At 37.6% G+C, this 19,298-nt stretch overlaps 2 protein-coding genes across 15 annotated transcripts in view; one reads left to right on the plus strand and one right to left on the minus strand.

Moving 5' to 3' along the window:
- The window catches only part of LOC113642963 (R3H domain-containing protein 2), a 50,268-nt gene extending 40,230 nt beyond the window's left edge, over nucleotides 1-10,038 (minus strand). For 8 of the 14 annotated variants that reach the window (XM_047813688.1, XM_047813687.1, XM_047813694.1 and 5 more), the window contains exon 1: nucleotides 9,533-10,036. The gene's annotated coding sequence lies outside the window, so the exon portion shown is untranslated. Of the gene's footprint in view, nucleotides 1-552; nucleotides 703-9,532 lie in introns of those variants that run through there. The other 6 variants (XM_027146861.2, XM_047813695.1, XM_047813697.1 and 3 more) reach the window with 4 other exon arrangements.
- Nucleotides 10,039-14,981: 4,943 nt separating this feature from the next.
- LOC113642706 (inhibin beta B chain) lies at nucleotides 14,982-18,405 on the plus strand. Its single transcript, XM_027146319.2, has 2 exons — nucleotides 14,982-15,621; nucleotides 16,337-18,405. Exons 1-2 carry the CDS (start codon nucleotides 15,210-15,212, stop codon nucleotides 17,101-17,103), a joined length of 1,179 nt encoding a protein of 392 aa, XP_027002120.2. The 5' UTR covers nucleotides 14,982-15,209; the 3' UTR covers nucleotides 17,104-18,405.
- Nucleotides 18,406-19,298: the final 893 nt, after the last annotated feature.

Raw genomic sequence — 19,298 nt, forward strand, 5'->3', positions numbered from 1 at the left:
GCACACAAAATTGGAATGGCCACAACATGTGCACAACAGTCTACTAACATATCCATAACACAACTAAGCAATGAGGCAAAGAACACAAAGCTGTAGAGGTGAGTAGGTACGAGTGCCCCCCCCCCCCCACACACACACACACACACAAAGAGTTAAGCAGAAACTCCACTATGTAACAATGCATCGAGGAAGCAGGTGAACCGAACATAAAGATCAAGATTAAGAGAGATGCAATTCTGTATAAAACACATCATTACGAGTTACCTTGGCCCTGCATGCGCGTACACACACACACACACACACACACACACACACACACACACACACACACACACACACACACACACACACACACACACACACACACACACACACACACACACACACACACACACACACACACACACACACACACACACGACTGTCGTCAGTGAGGTATTCTAGGGGATTCCAAATATTCCACGGTATTATGAGCCTGAAGCACACACTGACAGCAAAGTGCAAAGCAACAATCAGAAAACTGCCGCCGCAGAACCTCACTGATACACTCACCTGCAGAAAGAGACCAATCTTCACCTTTTTCCTTCTGGCTTACGAGGTTGGTTTCTCTCTCCTCCTCTACGTTTAGCGTGAACGGAGGACGCTTCAGTTCTAATGCCCCCTTTCTTTTTCTGAATGAAGCGCAAGAAGAATTGAACTGCACTCACTCATGCTCGCTCTCTCTCTCTCTCTCTCTCTCTAGCTCTCTCTCTCTAGCTCCCACTCTCTCTCGCTTCATCTCCCGCTCTTGCTCTCTCGCTCCATCTCCCGATCTCTCTCGCTCTTACCCCAACTTACGAGCATGCGCTCATTCACTCACTCTCTCTCCGCCAACATGCTCTCATTCAAAATACTTTCTGCAGCAAAATATACCTGAAATAACCAGAGTATATTTTCCCTGATGTGCAGATTTAGACCATTAAATGAGCTTGTTCCAGTTCCTTCTATGAATGAATTACAGTAAAAATAGAATGCATTAAGAGTAGTTTGCAGCTCTCGGAAATTCTTTTTTTTTTTTTTAATAATAGTGTCATCCAGAATTAATGTCACGCTTCATAAAATTAAGGGGAAAAGGTCATAGAAAATAAACCTTAGGTAAGAAGGTTGTGTGTCTCGTTTCCCTGAAGTACAACACAGACCCCTGACATTTTGGTTTCAAGATATTTAAGCCCCAGTCCTGGTCATCTCTGCTGCGAGGTTCAAACTTAGCCCATAGACACAAACACAAAAAGGGCAACAAGATATACATTTAAAAAATAAATAAGAAAAAATCAACACAAAATCACTTCAAGTTGTTGCTAAAGGTAATTCTACATCTTACTAAATCGGTGACACCAAATTGAAGTAGGGTGTACTTACTTTTCCCCATGACTGTATAAAAGAGTTTTCACAAGCACTACAATGGTGTTGCTTTACACGAAGCGATGCTTATTCTCTCCAGGGCAAGTATAAGAAAGCCTTAACAGTGTACCGATAAAATATTACTTCTTACATGTTACACATTTTTCCAAAGGGTATCAATAATTCTGGAGTATGCACTATGTGGTGTAAACATGGCATGGTATTTTAAAGCACTGTAGCACTTCACATCTCACACGAGTCGGAATTTGTTGTTACATATGCACATTCATATACTGGTCCAGTCAAGTAAAGCCTGAACCCTAGATATTAAAACCTAGATCTGATAATATAAAGGCATTCAGCTTTATCAAGTCTCTCATACAGTTTTAACATGTTTCAAACATCTAGATGATCTAACTGTAAGACAGGAGAGTGAGAGCAAAGGAGAAAAAGAGAATCTGGACAAACTCTTGTATGTTTTAAAGGAAAAGGAGGACTGTTAAGGTGGCAGCTCAGTACATGTCGTCCTGCCACCACATGAGGGAGAGACACTGGATCATCATCATGTCATTCACCTCGAACTCTCCTGTCCAACTGCTCCCTTTATTCCATCTGATACCGATGTCGTCTTCTTTGTGTGTATGTACCTATATATATATATATATATATATATATAAATAAAATCTGTATATAAATTAAACAGTGCAATAATAAAACAATTTAATTGAATGAATAAATACTAGTAATGACAGCCATGTAAGCTGTGAGCCCCCCAGGTCATTACTAGTATATATTCATCCAATTCAATTGTTTTATTATTGCACGGTTTAATTTATATACAATATAAATTTCTTAAATAAATAAATATAATTTTAATTTTTTTATTATAATAAATAAATTTTTAGATGAGAAATTTATCCTTCATGAGGTGACGGTGGTTTGGGAAAAACTTCTTGAGACCATTCGAGGGAGAAACCTAAAGAAGAACCAGACTCCAAAGAAGAGCCATCCTCATCTGGGTGTCAGTTGATAGTGAGATCATAAATGTTTCCCGTCTATAACGATTTACTATATGAGCAAATATTGTAACAAGGAAAGGAGTCTGTATTACACTTTACTCTTTCAGCCAGTAATTTAGAGAAAGGGGGAAAATAACGAAATATAAAAACATTAATGTTAGTGTAATATCTTATATTGTAATGTTGCCTGATCTGCACATTAATTTTTTTCATTCATTTTAATTCCCTAAAACATCTCAAATGTAGCGTTTACCACCACTGTGATGAGGTGTATGAGCATACATGTGTGTTTTAGGACAGGCTAAACCGGACACACTTCACGTGACTAAGAAAGAGAGGCTGGTCTAATAATATCCAAAACTGCAGAGGCTTAAGAGGGGTGTGTGTGTGTGTGTGTGTGTGACAGACATACTGTAAATGTTGGCTACACCCACTTTAACTTACACGTGTCAAAAGACACGCAGGTCATGTATCACATATGGCACCATATAAATAAAACTCAACACCACTGTTAGTTACGTGTAGGCTGAATAAATCGTTGAATCTGTTTTTCATATACCTGTGTCTCGGCAAAATTAGTTTGCAAACTTTATACAGGTGTAAAAAGGCCCTTATATACACCATATTGGCAAAAGTTTTGAGATGCCCCTACATTTTGAGATGCATAAAATCAAGCACCTAGTCAAGCAGACTACTTCTACAAACATTTGTGAAAGAATGGATCACTCTCAGGAGCAAATTCAAGCATGGTACCATAATAGGTTGGAACCTGTGCAATAAGTCCATTTGTGAAATTTCGTCACTGCTAAATATTTCACGGTCAACTTTTGGTGGTATTAGAACAAAGGGAAAGCAATTGGGAACAACAGCAACTCAGTCACAAATATTAGGCCACACAGTGGTTAATCACAGAGCGGGGTCAGCGTATGCTGAGGCGCACAGTGTGTATAAGTCGGCAACTTTTTGCACAGTCAATAGCTACAGACCTCCAAACTTTGTGTGGCTTTCAGATAAGCTCTAAAACAGTGCATAGATAGCTTCATGGAATTGGTTCCAGTGGGTGCAATGCACAGCATTGGATGCCGTTTTGTACAGCACACCACCACTGGACTCTCGATCAAAGAAGACGTTTTCTCTGGAGTGGCAAATCAGGCTTCTCTGTCTGGTAATCCGATAAACGATTCTGGGTTTGGCAGTTGCCAGGAGGACTGTACTTTCTTGACTGCATTGTGCCAAGTGTAAAGTTGGTGGAGGGAGAATTATGGTGTGGGGTCGTTTTTCAGGGTTGGGTTTGGCCCCTTAGTTCCAGTGAAAAGACCTTTTAATGTTTCAGCATTCCAAGACATTTTGGATGATTTCATACTCCCAACATTGTGGGAACAGTTTGGGGATGGCCCCTTCCTGTTCCAACATGAGGGCACACCAGCACACAAAGCAAGTCCTTACTTCAACCTGATAGGAAATTTTTTGGGATGAATTAGAGCGGAGACTGTGAGCCAGGACTTCTCGTCCAACATCAGCGTCTGACCTCACAAATGCACTTCTAGAGGAACGGTCAAAAATTCCCATAAACACAATCCAAACCTTGTGAAATACCTTCCCAGAAGAGTTGAAGCTGTTATAGCTGCAAAGGGTGAGCCAACTCCATATTAAACCCTACGGATCAATTACAAATATTCAAAAGGCTCAGAGTAAAAAAAGAAACAAACATCATGCTTCACATTGCATTTTTGTAGGTTCAGGAACTGTAATCCTCTCTGAATCTCTGTATAAGCCAAAGTGCACGATGTGTCGTCAGTTTCACATACCTTTAAAATCGAAGCTAGGTCTTCTATTTACTCACAACAAATATATTCAGTTGTTACAAAAAGTCACCCTGTATCAATCAGCTAACAATCACTAGTTTCAATCAAAGCCATATCCATCAAGTCGATTCAAGTTTAAAAGCTTTTATTGTCATTTTGACCATATGTAGCTGACGCAGTAAATAGTGAAATGAGAACTTTCTCCAGGACCATGGTGCTACATAAAACAACAAAGTTCAGCTGTGCAATCTAGCGCAAACAGGCCAAGACATCAAAAATGTTTCGCTGTTCAAGATGCACCTGCTCATGCTGTTGCACAACACAAGGAAGAGTAACACACACACCCAGTGTAAACCGCCATCCACCCTCTTCCAGCCAGTTGAGGAGTCCAAGATTAGTGTCACTGTGATTGCCCATAGACAGGGAGTGCTCGAGTCTCAATCCCAGCTGTCTTGTAGGTTCGTACACACACTGTCCATATATATATATATATATATATATATATATATATATATATATATATATATATATATATATATATATATATATATATATATATATATATATATATATATATATATACACATACACACACGATACTGTACTAATAGCTACACAGACTATATTCTTATTAAGCCTAAAACATTGATATTTCTGAAATTAAAACCCAAAATCTACACCTACTGTGCCATGGACTGCATGTACAAATACTTCTAAATAAAGCCGTGTTGTTTTGTGAAAGCTTTGTGTGCATTTGAGGACAGTCACAAGAACAGTCAGTTCCGGTCATGCCAACTGCTGTAGCACTTTAACACTGCACCACTGTTTATTGGACATTAAAACACAACTGGAGAGGTGTGTGTGTGTTGCTGCAGACTTGTCTGTACATCAGCAAAATCCATTTTCCAGTGATTCAAAGGTTAAATCCACAATCTCTTTGTTTGAGTTTGGATGCTTATTTTTAGATGCTTGACTGCCCGAGAAGGCTTGAATGTCCAGTGTCCAATCAGAAACCAGGCTTCTTACTTGTGATAATAGCAAAACCCACCATCTAGGCAGCATCAATAATTAACATTCAACAATCCAGAGACTGACAGAGACAGAGAGACCCAGAGAGACAAGGGTGCCGAAGGGAAAGGGGTATGGAAGCGGGGGGAAAAAAAAGCAGCTTCTCTCATAAAATGAGAGCATGGAGGCATTCGAAAATAAGGGGCTATAGAGGACAAAAGATGAAAATACCTAATATAGAAACAAAAGGCAGGAATTGAATCAAATGAAATAAAGATGCGAGAGGTGAGAAGACAGAAATTAACAGCATGGTAAATATGTGGGAAAGTGAAAAAGAGTGAGCGAGTAAGCGAGCAAGAGAGACAGAGAGAGATAGAGAGAGAGAGAGAGAGAGAGAGAGAGAGGGAAGTAGAGAGAAGGAGTGAGGGAGAGAGGGAGATGCAGCAGCACCACACACTTGGTGCACCAGTAGATGTCTATAAATAGCATTTCTAATCTCTGAAGCACAAAAAAAGCTATTCTGCTTCTGCTGTAAACCAACCACAAAAAACAGGCATCAAGAGAATGTGCACAAGTACCGTATGTCTTGATTCGCATGCATGTTTCTTTTGTTATGTTACAGTAACGTCCGAGTTTAGAGATGCCGTGACCCATATACAAAGGGGAAGAAAACGACCATTTTTTGAATAAATAAATCACAGTAGCATAAACACAAATCTTGTTAGTTGGGAAACACGTGTGCTACAAAAGCTCCTTTATATATGTATCTAGAAGGAGACTCACCAATGTGAACTGTTTGTTATGCTCCAAATCATATGCACGCCATGACATAATGCAAGATTATATGCAAAATATATTGCGGAAATCACAAACTTTACAAATTTCAGTTACGATGCTGTAAAAAAAGCTGCACATAGAAAGACGAAGATTCTGTGTGTGTCTATGGTGCTTCAAAAGTGTGAGATTATTATCAACATTAAGGCATGAGCAAGAAGATCAAACCTTTAATCAAACCTCATAAAAATGTTCATTTGGATTAGCCTACAAACCTTTTTCTGCTAAATTGTAGTAAATGATTGTGAAATGCGATTTTCAATGTGCAGAGCGCATTAAGACGTAATACAGTGGATTCTCCCTCATCAATATCTGAGCAGTGCTTCCTGCTAAACATCACTGGCATATATGACTCACTGCTGGACGTGGGAGGAACGAACCAAATAAAGCTGCACATTGTTATAGCTGACACCGAGCTCTCATTGCCAAATATCAGACAGTTCTCAAGCAGGGATAAACCAATTTGAGAAGTTATACTCATTATTATTATTATTATTATTATTATTATTATTATAACAAATGTGTATCTTAAAAGCTGCGTTGCACATTTGGGGACGATGCACTCGGCATCTGAGCATCTGTTAATAAAATATGACCAGCCTTTGTTAATAGTCCCAATTAATGACAAAAAAATTTGAACCAAATGCATTAACACATGGAGGCATGTGGGCAAACCTGTAGTTCTGCACATTCACATGTTTGGTTTAAGGAAATGCAAAAATATCAACAAAAGAAAACAAAACATATTTGGTAAAAATATCACAAACAATTTTGATCAATATGATGAGAAGAGAGAGCTGAGCTGTGCGTGTTTGTCACTTTCCCTGAAACCGTAGCTCTGAATACACGCCTATCATGTTGTCGCTCACTGGTGTGAACACAAGGTAAGAGTCACTGCTATAAACGTTGGTCATGGTGACAGCATGCAAGGATCTAAAGCAATGGTCAGACAAATGGGAATAAAATTTGCCTTGCAAGAAAGCAGTTCTCTTGAAAGCCTTAAACCTTACATTTTAAATAAAAAAATCAAAGTAAAGCTAAAGACACTGCAAATCTAGCTGCAATATGAAGCATTTGATTGTGCATTTTCGATCCTGTGCTTGATGTACGACAACACTTTTAGGAACTAACCACAATGAGAAGGGTACTCGCTATTTTAGCAAACTAGAAGAAATATGAGAGAATCGATTTGATCTAAATTATTCACAATGGCGGTGCTTGTACTTACAGCAAGTTGTAATTATCTGCATTATCAATTTATCAGGGCGAGAGGCAGGAATGTTTTACGCCACTGAGAGCATTAGGGCTGCTTTGGTTCTCAGAGAGACATGAGGAGAGTCGAATTTCACTACAGCTGTACCTTCTGGATCTATACTGGAAACACAACATGTTACATAAGGCTTAGAGAACTAGCGCTTTCACAACTGAAGTGTTAAAAGGGTTTTTAGAAAATCCAATCACAGGCAACGCGGCAACGGAGATGCCGGGTTTGTGTCCGGGGCACCGTGCTTTTCATAGACACACTGATTTTACTGGCATTTGTAAAGGTCCTTTCTTCTGAAAGGCATGTTCTTGCAGATTGTTGTGCGCAAAGCAAATGGCTTTTCAGTATAGGTTAGGCATGTTTTATCGTCCTCAAAATGATATCATAATGCGTACTGAACAAAACAAAGAGCAAGGTAATACCTCACTCTATATAAAAACCTATTTGTGAGGACAGTTGAGTAATAAAATGCAATCAGGATCATGGCTCCTGGAAGGCCAAAGAAAAACAGTTTGTTTATTCTTCCATGCTAGAAAGGCACACAGCAGAATAGACAAACATTTTAGATATATACAGACATCAATCACAGCTTGTTGTGTTTTAAAATAACTAATCAACAGTGAATATTTCTTCTATGGAGAATAGCACAGCACATTCTACCACAGCAGCACAGGTCTGTAAGAGTTTCTACTGGTGGATAAATTCCTTCGGTACCTCTCAATGCCGCCAAGCACAGTAAAGAATATATTTAACAAGAACTCAGTAAAGCTGACAAAACCAAGTGCTTGTGGGATGACAACCCAAAAAAATTAATTAATTAATTAAAATCACCACGTGTCGTTACATGAAACATGCCACTAGATCCTCTAATGTGGTTTATCCAATCACATACATTTATGTCAATAATTTATTTATGCATTTATGTCAATAATTCAGAGACTCATTGGATCAGGGTGAGAGACAATCGTTCAAAAAGGATCAATTGCACAGATCATTTCATTTCCTCCCCGTATTCTGATTAGTGAAATACAGATCGTTTTTGAGAAAACTTTTACTGTTAGTCAAATTCATATTCTAGCATGCTAATAAACAAAACCTAACCGAATCTATCAATCCATCTGTATTGATTATCATACACAGGGTCACTTGGAACCTGGGGAGAGTCCCAGAGGACTTGGGGCACAAGAATGGAGACATCATGGCCAGGGTGCCAACCCAATGTAGGGCACAAATGCACACACACATGCACACACATACACAAACACACTACAGACAATTTGCAGATTCCAGTTAGCCTACAACACGTCTTTGGACCGAGGGGAAAAATTAGAGTAACAGGAGAAATCCATGAATCACAAGGAAGGGTAGTAAAACCTCCCATCTTTGGAGGTGTGAGGAGAATACTAATAATCAAACATTCATTCAACAGGTTGATTAAATATTGTCAACATTCTAGTTGTGTTAGACGCTTTATCAGATATTTCCAAAGCAATGAATGTTATGTAACTGAACCCTTACAAATGTTATCTGACTCCCCCTGGTCTAGACTCAATCACGACAGAGAGAGAACAGTGCTACAGATCAGTTCACTCAGCATTTAATAAAACTGCTGCATGGAAAATCAAAAAGGTTCATATCAACCAAGTAAAATGTATTAAAAAATCTATAAATTATTAATTGGGGAAACTTTGCGAGCTTCTCATTTGTCACCAGAGCGTGATTATGTTGGCCTGTGAGTGATTATCCACAATGTGAGATGAAATCAGGAGCTCTTTCTGTCTCTCATCGTGGATGCGACAAACCCATCATACTGAAAACACAGCTATGATATACAGCTAATATTAGTAGATTAGCCTTCTTAGCTACAATACATGAAAACGGTATCCACCCAAAAAACGACTATTTCCCTAATGATACTATACATACGGTGACAAAAGGTTGAAAACAAATGTATGAATAACGTTTACAGCCCATAAACAGGCAAACATTTCTTTTAGCTACGCTGTATCACGCTAGCGAGACTGCTAGCTAACTAATTACCCTTGTGCCGTGTTCAATAAACAGGTCAGAGCGCCTGCTAGTTAACTAGCCAGTTAGCCGTAGCTATAGCCAAGTTTGAAGCAAGCTACGGGTTAGTTAGCTAGCCGAGTTACATTACTAAAACGTTACAGAAGTATCAATGGGAAACACGAGTCACTGGGGATAAACTTGTGTTAACTTACCGTGTATTTACGTGTGCATTCAAAGCAGCGAAACGTCAAACTCCTCCGTTATATATTGAGCTTCGACACCGGTTGATTAAAATGTTAACTAGTTTGATTTTTCCGTCTAGTTTGTCTAGCCTTAGGTCTCTAACACCCGGACCATTAACTTATCGGTAGCTTGTTACAGCATGCGAGACGTGATAGTCACAAAATGCCAGCGTGCGGGTGTTTCATTCAGAGAGCTAAACGCTTTCAGCGCTTATGTGCATGTCTGTCTGTCTGTCTGTCTGTCTGTCTGTCCAGTGAATAACAGCCTGTGCTGTCAAACGGCAGCTCGTGCACACCAGGTTGCTGGGTGACTCTCACTGACCGTTAGCTAAGCACGCTAGTCAACAACGGTTGGTTAATGCTGTTAGAGCCGCTATCATCTAGCTTAGCTTAGCTTAGTTTAGCTTAGCTTAGCTTAGCCTAACTTATCTTAGCTAGTTTCACATCTCCGGCGCTGTCAGACGCGCTGTATGACAGAACGCACAAATTAGCTTTGATCCCACATTTATTTATTTATTTATATATATATATATATATATATATATATATATATATATATATATATATATATATATATATATTATATTATATTATATTATATTATATATTACTCATATATATATATATATACATATATGGGTGTATATATATATATATATATATATATATATATATATATATATATACATATATGGGTGTATATATATATTTACAACAGTAGTATTATGATGTCAACAAACTAGCAAATGCTGCTAATTAAGTGTAATATAATAAAACGTTAATTGAAAAAATAATTAATTTATACGACAAACTAACTTTATGTGTGCTTTGTATTCGAATTAGTCTAATACAAATGTAAACTTTACAAACTTTCACTTCAAGAACGTTTTATCTGTCTATATGTCCAGAAGTACGTGGACACCTGAACATCACACCCATTTGTTGATCATCCGATAAATGCAAATGCAAAAATGCACAAAGTGTACAATTGTCTAGAATGCAATTTCCATTTAATAAACCAGGTACAAATCTGTTCCAGCCTGCTCCTATGCATGTCTTTGATAAAACTCAAGGCCTGGCCACATTGTGATGTCTAGATGACTGGTTCAGTGACTGTTTTTTGTGTGTTCCCATTATGAAGTGGTCAGTGGTCAGTACCTACCAAAAGTGGTTCAAGGAAGAACAACTGATGAACCAGTGAAAGCCCCACAATAGAAACTCAATGCAACAAAAGTCAGTGCACCTTTAATTAAAATCCGAATCCCCCCCATACGTCACTCCCACCTCCATGCTTAGGACTATGCACTCAGGACTATGCATTCACTGTGGTATATTCCTGTGGTATAGAACTGCAGTTCTGATTAGTGGTGATATGGCACATTTTATGCCTCCTGATTACTTCTGTAACAGTATTTAATATTTCAACTGATTTTTAGTTGACCTTTTCTTTATTCCTATGGCAATTCCTTTAAATGTGGAGACATGATTCAGACAAAATTGGATATGTTCTGTATTAAGTCATTTTATAACCATGCTCATGCAAGTTGGAAATCAATTTGGTACTCAATTTTGTTTCAGTGAGCACAGGATTTATAACTTGAGAGTCCGTGAGTCCGAGAGTCCGTGAAGTTTATTCACTTTTGTTACATTGCGCACTTTAACTGGTTACTTTAATAGGTACACTTCCTCATCAATGCAGTTATTCAATCAGACAATTGTGTGTCAGCAGCACAATGCAGAAACTCATGTAAATGCAGGTCAGGAGATACAGTTTATCGTCACCTCGAAGGGAAAAAAAATGTGATCTTAGAACTTTGACTTTGTGGCATGGTTGTTGGAAATAGACCAGGTGAGGTTTTCCCAATCTCTGGTTATCCAGTTTTGGTGAGCATGTGCCCATTATAGCCCTAGATTCCTGTTTGTCGCTGACAGGAGTAGAAGCCGATTTGGTCTTCTGCTGTTGCTGTCAATCCACCTCTAGTTTAGTTTTATTTCTTTTTTTGCTTGTTTGTTTTTCACACCATCCTGTATAAACTCTAGTGATTGTTGTAAGTGGAAAATCTCTGGAGTTCTCAAATACTTAAAACAACTATTTATGAGGTTTGATGTTAACATTAACTGAAATGTTTGACTTGTAAGTGTATATAATAGATTTCTAGATTAATTCATGTATTCATTTATTTAACATGAATACATGAATACATGAATTAATGTATTCATTTATTTAACATGAACTGCGTGATGAATACAGAAGTTTGATGGACTCTTAATATTTCCTCTTTTTTTTTTTTAAGTATCCAGTGTAGAGGTAGAAAATCTACTATATTGTGGCAAATGATAAACAATTACTTTAAACTTTATGCATTAGTTCAAATGCAATTTTAAACATTGGCTAAAATGATTTTATAAGGTTGAAATTCTCATCCAGACACTAGGTGTTCCATAGCACTACAGAGAGAGCTGAGGTGATGCAATCTATATCAATTTCATAGACACAGCTGGAAAGCATAGTCTGACTTGCTGGAGAAATTTTTGTTAGTTTTCTTGTTTTGTTTTCTTTCAGCTAAAATAAATATAGATTGTTCTTTTTTTCCCCTGTATTGCCTGAAAATGTATGGTGAAAACACTCAACTAAACAAGTATAAAACGTTCAAAACCTCACGGTAGGTGGCATACAAGACAATCTTATATGTAATTTGTATGCAGTGGCAAACCAAACCAAGCAAATAGTATAAAATCAAAAGTATAAAATCTGATTCTGTTTATGCAAATTGAATTATATTTGTGAAAGCATCGTAAAGAGCTTTGTTTTGTGTGTTTCAGGGATTTCATCTTCACCCAAACTTCTTTGTACTTCTGTGTAACGCCACCTCGTGGTCAATCTGTTTATTGCAGACATTCAAATAGCCATACCATTGTAAAAGCTTTAGTGGGCTGCAGGCTATTTTTCTTGAAATGTGTACTCTATGTAAAATGTCTGTGCTGAACCTCTGGACATGTTTGATTCTCCTGTTTCTGTGCTTTTTTTAAACATTCTACTATAATTTATTTGTTTCTATATGGAAGAACATGGCATGTATTCTTTATTTCTGTGTTGTGTGTTTACATCATCTTTCTGTGAAATTCTTTTTCTTTCCCTGAAAGAATATTATCAAGGTTTTTCTGCTTTTACCTTAGACGTGAACTCACACTGCACACCATAAGGCACATTGACATCTTGTTATGACATCTGGTTCACCAATGTCTGCTCTGAAATACCTCCTTAGACATCATGGTTTCCCATGACTTCACAATGTGCTTAATTCACCTTATCATCTATTAAATGAGTTATTTTTCCTATTAAAGGAAACTAGTCCTATTAAACACAGCCTTATGTGTCAAAGTAGAACGGGAACAATCTTTGGTCTCCAACATATTAACAGGGTTGTGCCTTCTAAATATTAACATGACAGAAAATTTTATTTAATTTTAGATTATACCTTTTTGGTATTTTTTTCAAAATAATAAAGTCAAATTATTCATACATTATCATTAACCTATACATATTCTTCCAAAATAAAATAATGTATAATCAGCTAATACAAGTTTGGTTACATCTATTGAAAGTGTGCTGTGTTATTAACTATGATGAATGGACAACAATAAAAGTGACATCATAACCTAGACATCTTCCAGACAGTTTATTACATCAGCTATATTTGAAGGGTAATGGTTCTCTTAGTTGGAAGTTTCTTGTGACCTTTGTTCCACAGTCAACAGCGTGCATATGAGGCCACCTGTAAAAATCCAGATCATGCTCTTGTTCAGTCCAAGGTACAGGTTAACTCACTACTTCATGATTGCATGATTCATGCGTTTGTGTAAAGTTCCAAAAAAAAAAGATATAAAAAAATTACACTCTCAGAAAAAATACCAATAAACTGTATCTTTTTGTCACTGAGATGATATCCCTAATATTTTGTAAATTTAATTTGTATATTTCACCTGGAAATGTGGATACAATGATTTAAGGTGCATAAATTGACCTTAAATGCTCTAGAAAGCTGCAAACAAAAAGTTACAATTTTCTAAATGTATTGTTGAACCTGGTTTTTCTGAAAAACTACTGAAAAAAATTGTGCAGAATCTAATCTAGTGGAATGTGGTTTTCTACTGGGATCTCAATTTTTGAACAAATTCTTATTTGAATAATTGAATTGAAATATGTTTCCTCTATGGCACGTACTGTATCCCTTCTGTTTGTACTAAAAGGCCATATTAGTAGTAACTTTTATTACATCTCTCTCTCTCTCTCTCTCTCTCTCTCTCTCTCTCTCTCTCATTGCTATACTTACCACTATTGAGTTCTGATGAAGGTGGGGTTAATAGATGCCCTCAGTGTATTTTTGTTAACTATTCCTGGAAATATCTGTTTGCTTCTCTTAATAGATTGTCCTGAAGGTACACAGATCTTTTTTTTTTTTTTTGGTGTGTGTGTGTGTGTGTGTGTGTGTGTGTGTGTGTGTGTGTGTGTGTGTGTGTGTGTGTGTGTGTGTGTGTGTGTGTGTGTGTGTGTGTTGGGATGGGAGTTCCTGTGTCTCTTAAAAGCTTTCAGTTTAAAATGTCAAATGTAAATGTAGTCTATTGCTCGACGACTTAGAAATTGGTGTTTAATCCATGGACTTTAATTTCTCCAGCCTAAATAAATCATGCAAAACACTTGACTGACACCTGTTGCTCTCGTGTCCCATCTTTTTTTGCACCTCCAGGATCCTGCTGCTAGGTGGCGACTGGGCATTTTAGGAAAACTGGACTGTTGTTAGTTTTGAGTTCTAATAGAACTCTAAGAGTTTAGAATAGAAACATTTGAGATATATGCTTACACTTAATATCAAGGTTAATTAAACGTGTAAGTCGACATGTGGAAAGTGCTTTGTGCAAAAAAAAAAAAAGCACATTGATGGTGTTTAAGTCACAGTTTCAGCAACAAACAATCCATTTTAAAATAGCTACCTCCATTCCGCGACCCTGAAAACCATTAGATTAGGTCTATTCTTTCCCATGGAGGTGAACAGCCGATTGCATGATATTTACAACACGTGCTTCCGCATGCTTTCGTAAAGTTGTGTTTGGTTTGGATGTGTGGCAGGATGGAGGTCATTGGGACAAAGATCATGAGCTCTGGACTTCTCTCTCTGTCACTCTCTCTGTCTCTCTCTGTCTGTCTTCATGTGATGCGCTTACTAGGAGCCAGTATTTAGGCCTTCTAGTGTGGTTATATGGCACGTACTGTATCCCTTCTGTTTGTTTTCTTGTCCTAAAAGGCCATACTAGTAGTACCTTTTATTACTCTCTCTCTCTCTCTCTCTCTCTCTCTCTCTCTCTCTCTCTCTCTCTCTCTCTCTCTCTCTCTGCGTGTGTGTGAGCGCACTTCTCTGTGTGAGTATTCGCGTGCGTACGTGCGCGCCCGTTGGAGTGTCCTGACTCGTTCATTGGTGCGCTCATTGGACGTGTCATAACTTTTGGTGGATTACCCCAGCTTTACTCTCTGCCTCTGCTACAAACCGGCCTCAGCGGCGCGTGACAGTCGCCTTCTAGCGACAGCATCATCTCTTCTCTGCCCATCATAGAGAATACTAAAGGTCCTGAAGTCAAAAAAGGCTCTAACATGTGGTCAGCTATGGCACCAACTTCTTTTGCCTATCCAGCCGTCAGGGCGTACCCGTGTGGTGATGGGTGGCGCGGATTTGTGGTCACTTCGCTCGTGTTGCTGAGCGCACTAGTGCCCGAAGGCCTTGGAGCGGTGACTGGCTGCACGACATGCGGCGTTCAACAGGTAGTCAAGGGTTCGGAGGAGCAATTCCTTATCGAACTTGCCAAAAAGCAGATTCTGAGCAAGCTGCACTTGCGGGAGAGACCCAACATCACGCAGACGTTGCCGCGTGCCGCCCTCGCCACAGCTTTGCGCAAGCTGCATGCGGGACGCGTAAGAGCGGATGGAACAGTGGAGCTGGAGAACAACTTGGCAAGCGCACAGCACACAGACCAGGCGTATGAGATAGTCAGTTTTGCAAATATGGGTAAGGAGTTTTATTTAATTTAGTTTTCTTTAGTTTAATTTAGTTTAGAAACCAGCATATTGTTATGTAATACTAAAACCAGTACTATTTTGTGTCATTATGTCAGTAATGTTTCATACGCAGCTATACACTTTTCTTATTAAAGTTTCTTGAAATATCATATAGCCCCCTTGTTGCAAAAGTATTATTTACTTTAGATATGTATAGTTTAGTAGGTATACTAGATATGCTATTACTTACAGTAGTTAGTTTCAGATGTTCTTATATAGTCTACTTATGTAATATTCTTGTAGTAGACAATGTGTAATAGTTTGACATATGAGATTTTTTATATATTTTTATATATTTATTTATCTGTTTTGATGCAACAAAAATGTATTCTTCAAGGGATTCTGATAGTGAAACACTCCACAAAGACAGTCTTTAAAATTTACTGCAGAGACACAGATCAGCACTAAATAACAAACCTCCAGTGTTTAACTGACTTCATGTAACCCAGTTCTGAAAAAATTGAAGCTGATGCTGTAAATATTCATGCTGATGATTCCTTCTGTATTTGTCAAAAATAGTACAATAAACAAAATTAATGGATACACTGTATATTTTTATAATTCCATTCGAAACTTTTACCGTTTCTCGCTTCCAAGTTTCATAAAGAGCCATCAATTTTTTTGTCCTCTTAATCCTGAATCTGTTGCTTTCACTTCCTTTCTAGATGATGTGGATTCCAACGGTATCAACTCCATCTTGACCTTCCAGTTTCTGCAGGAGCAAGGTCGACACATTCAGGTGCTACAGTCTTCTCTATGGGTCTATGTGCACCCAGCCAACAGTTCCTCCCTGGCTGGCCGTGTCTCTGCCCAGGTGTACTTGTCAGACGGAAACAATGGCAACCGGACCCTCCTGCTCCAACGCAGCATTGAGGTAGCGCAGGGTGGATGGCAATCCTTCCCTATCACCCGCACCCTGCAAGCCTTTCTGGATGGTGTGGAGCAGAGTTTGCAGCTGGAAGTGCACTGCAAGGTGGGAGGCCAAAACCTGTGCAGACAAAGTGGTGTTGATGCATCCCAGAGGTCCTACCTGGTGGCACAGGTACAGCTCCGTGATGATGACCCCAAACACACAGTGAGAAAGCGCTCTCTGAGTTGCGGTGATGATGTCAGCGTCTGCTGCAAGAAGGACTTCTACATCAAGTTCCAAGACATCCAGTGGCAAGACTGGATCATCGCACCTGAGGGCTACCATATGAACTACTGTATGGGCCAGTGCCCACAACACCTGGCTGGTTCACCAGGCATCGCTTCCTCCTTTCATGCCACAGTGTTCAGCCAGCTGAAGGCCAATGGCATTCACACGGCTGTCTCATCCTGCTGTGTTCCCATCCAGAGGCGTCCACTCTCTATGGTTTATTTTAACTCACAGCACAGTATTGTGAAGACTGATGTACCTGACATGATTGTGGAGTCCTGTGGGTGCACATAAACAAATAAGGAGTGTTAGAAAGAAGTCTATGTTGCAAAAAGTCATTTTTACCCTAAATATTCCAGAGATATTTTTTGAGATCATAAATACACATTCAAATACCCAGAGAAACATTATATACAGTAATAGTATAAAGCAATCCAGCTGAACAGAATTGATAACTGACTACTTTAGCAAAGCATCCTGTTCTTTACTCCCTTTAATGCAAGATGTTTATATATGCAATATTCTAATTGCATTTAAGAAATATATATTTGCAACTGAATTGACACCTCTATAACAATTGGAGGCTCCAAGATTTTTCACTGTATTGTTTGTTTAGTTTTCATCTGAGGCCACTGGCCTGACCTCTGCTTGGTTACCCAATGAGATGGGTAAACATTTAATTATTGCCACATGCTTAAATGAAGGTCTAAGAAGACATTATGGTAAATGTGACACACTAATGTTGGCTTGCTGTTGGAATGTAAAGCTTAGATATATATATATTAGATTATATCTAAATCTGCATATCTAGTATAAACATGATATGTTTTACCAAAGTTCTCAAAGCTTTTTAGCTACTGTTTTGGTTACGTTAAGCATTAGTAAATGGTGTCTGAGTGTGTGTGTGTGTGTGTGTGTGTGTGTGTGTGTGTGTGTGTGTGTGTGTGTGTGTTTGTGTGTGTGCGTGCGTGTTTGTCATGTTTTAGTCAATTATATTAACTTAAGACTTTTCTTTACATATGTTAGTTTTGAATTGATATTGGTTAGATTTTTAGATTTTGTTTGTTTTAGGCAAAAATTTAGAATTCATTCTAAAATCCGACGCAGAAACCTTTTACCAACCACAAAAGACAAAATATCACATCCACATAGTTTGCAACAAGTTGTCTTTTCGTTTATTTTTAAAGCACTTCCTGTCCTAAAACATATTCAGATGGGGATGTGGCATCATCATTTGCTTCATATTCCATGTTTACACTTCTCTTGATTTCACCATCAGGGCCACAGTAAAAGAACAAAGTCTTTCTAATGCTAGGCTTATGTAACTTCTGCCTTTATAACTTTCATGTTTGAACTGAAAACATGTAGGGTTTCCAGGAAAGCTTTTTTCATGTTTGAGGCTGCACTTTATCTGTCAGAATTTAATAATTTAAATACTTTTCTTTTTTATTGTTTTTCAATAATTCATATATGTATATAATTATGTTTTTCCATTTCCTGCAGTATTGGTAAATACACAGTAACTTATGTCTAAATGGCAATATTGTAAGTTTTTTTTTTTTTTTCAGAAAAGCCATTCATTTTTATTATAATTTATATAATTTTGTAAGAATGTTATTTTTTTAAATTATATATATATATATAATTATATTTTGAAAATCTTGTACTTTATAGTGTAATTTTATTGAGTTTTTTCTATTTCAAAGAAATAAATCTTTTACTTATTAAGACAAAATTGATATATTTATTTTTCTGTTAGTTTTTTTTAAATTTAAAAACAATATATATTGAAAAAAATTTTAACAATCTGAACAATCTAATGTGATGTGATAACTGGTCCAGAAGTGAATTTTTTTGGGTTACAAAAATATTAAAATGATTTTCATTAAAATAAAGAAGTTGGTAACTGTATATGCGCTGTTATTGATTTAAAGGCCTTAAAATCAATAATGTCTGAAAGGTAAAGAGTGTGTTTGCTTGGGCAAACACCTGAATTAGTTTTTTTATGGACCGTCTATATTTGCCAAGTAAACATTCATCTATTTTTTTCAAAACCCCACTGTGAAATATACTGAAATCTTTAAGAAAAAATGACTGAAACTCTACGTTTGTAGAGTATTGAGTAAAATGCATGGCTTCTGGGTCAATTGCCACTGAATGATAATCACAGCACATTCTAGAAAGTAGAGCAAAGAGGTTTTATATGTCCAGTCTCCTTATTCAGGTAGCAAATTATGTTCTTAGGTGACCTGCCACTAAACTAAGGCTTATTGGTGTCTGCCTGTCACCAGCTAATACACTTGCCACAGATAATGCACAATGCAAAAGGCTTGCCTGTGCCCTTGCTTTTACAATGTTTTTAAGTATTTAAGGGGTTAATAAAATACATATGGCTTTATCAGTACAGTTTTTAATCATTCGATTATTTATTACCAAGTTTACTAATATGGGACATCCCAGAAAATCTATATAATCTATTAATACATTTT

Source organism: Tachysurus fulvidraco, chromosome 5, assembly GCF_022655615.1.
Source record: "Tachysurus fulvidraco isolate hzauxx_2018 chromosome 5, HZAU_PFXX_2.0, whole genome shotgun sequence".
NCBI lineage: Eukaryota > Metazoa > Chordata > Actinopteri > Siluriformes > Bagridae > Tachysurus > Tachysurus fulvidraco.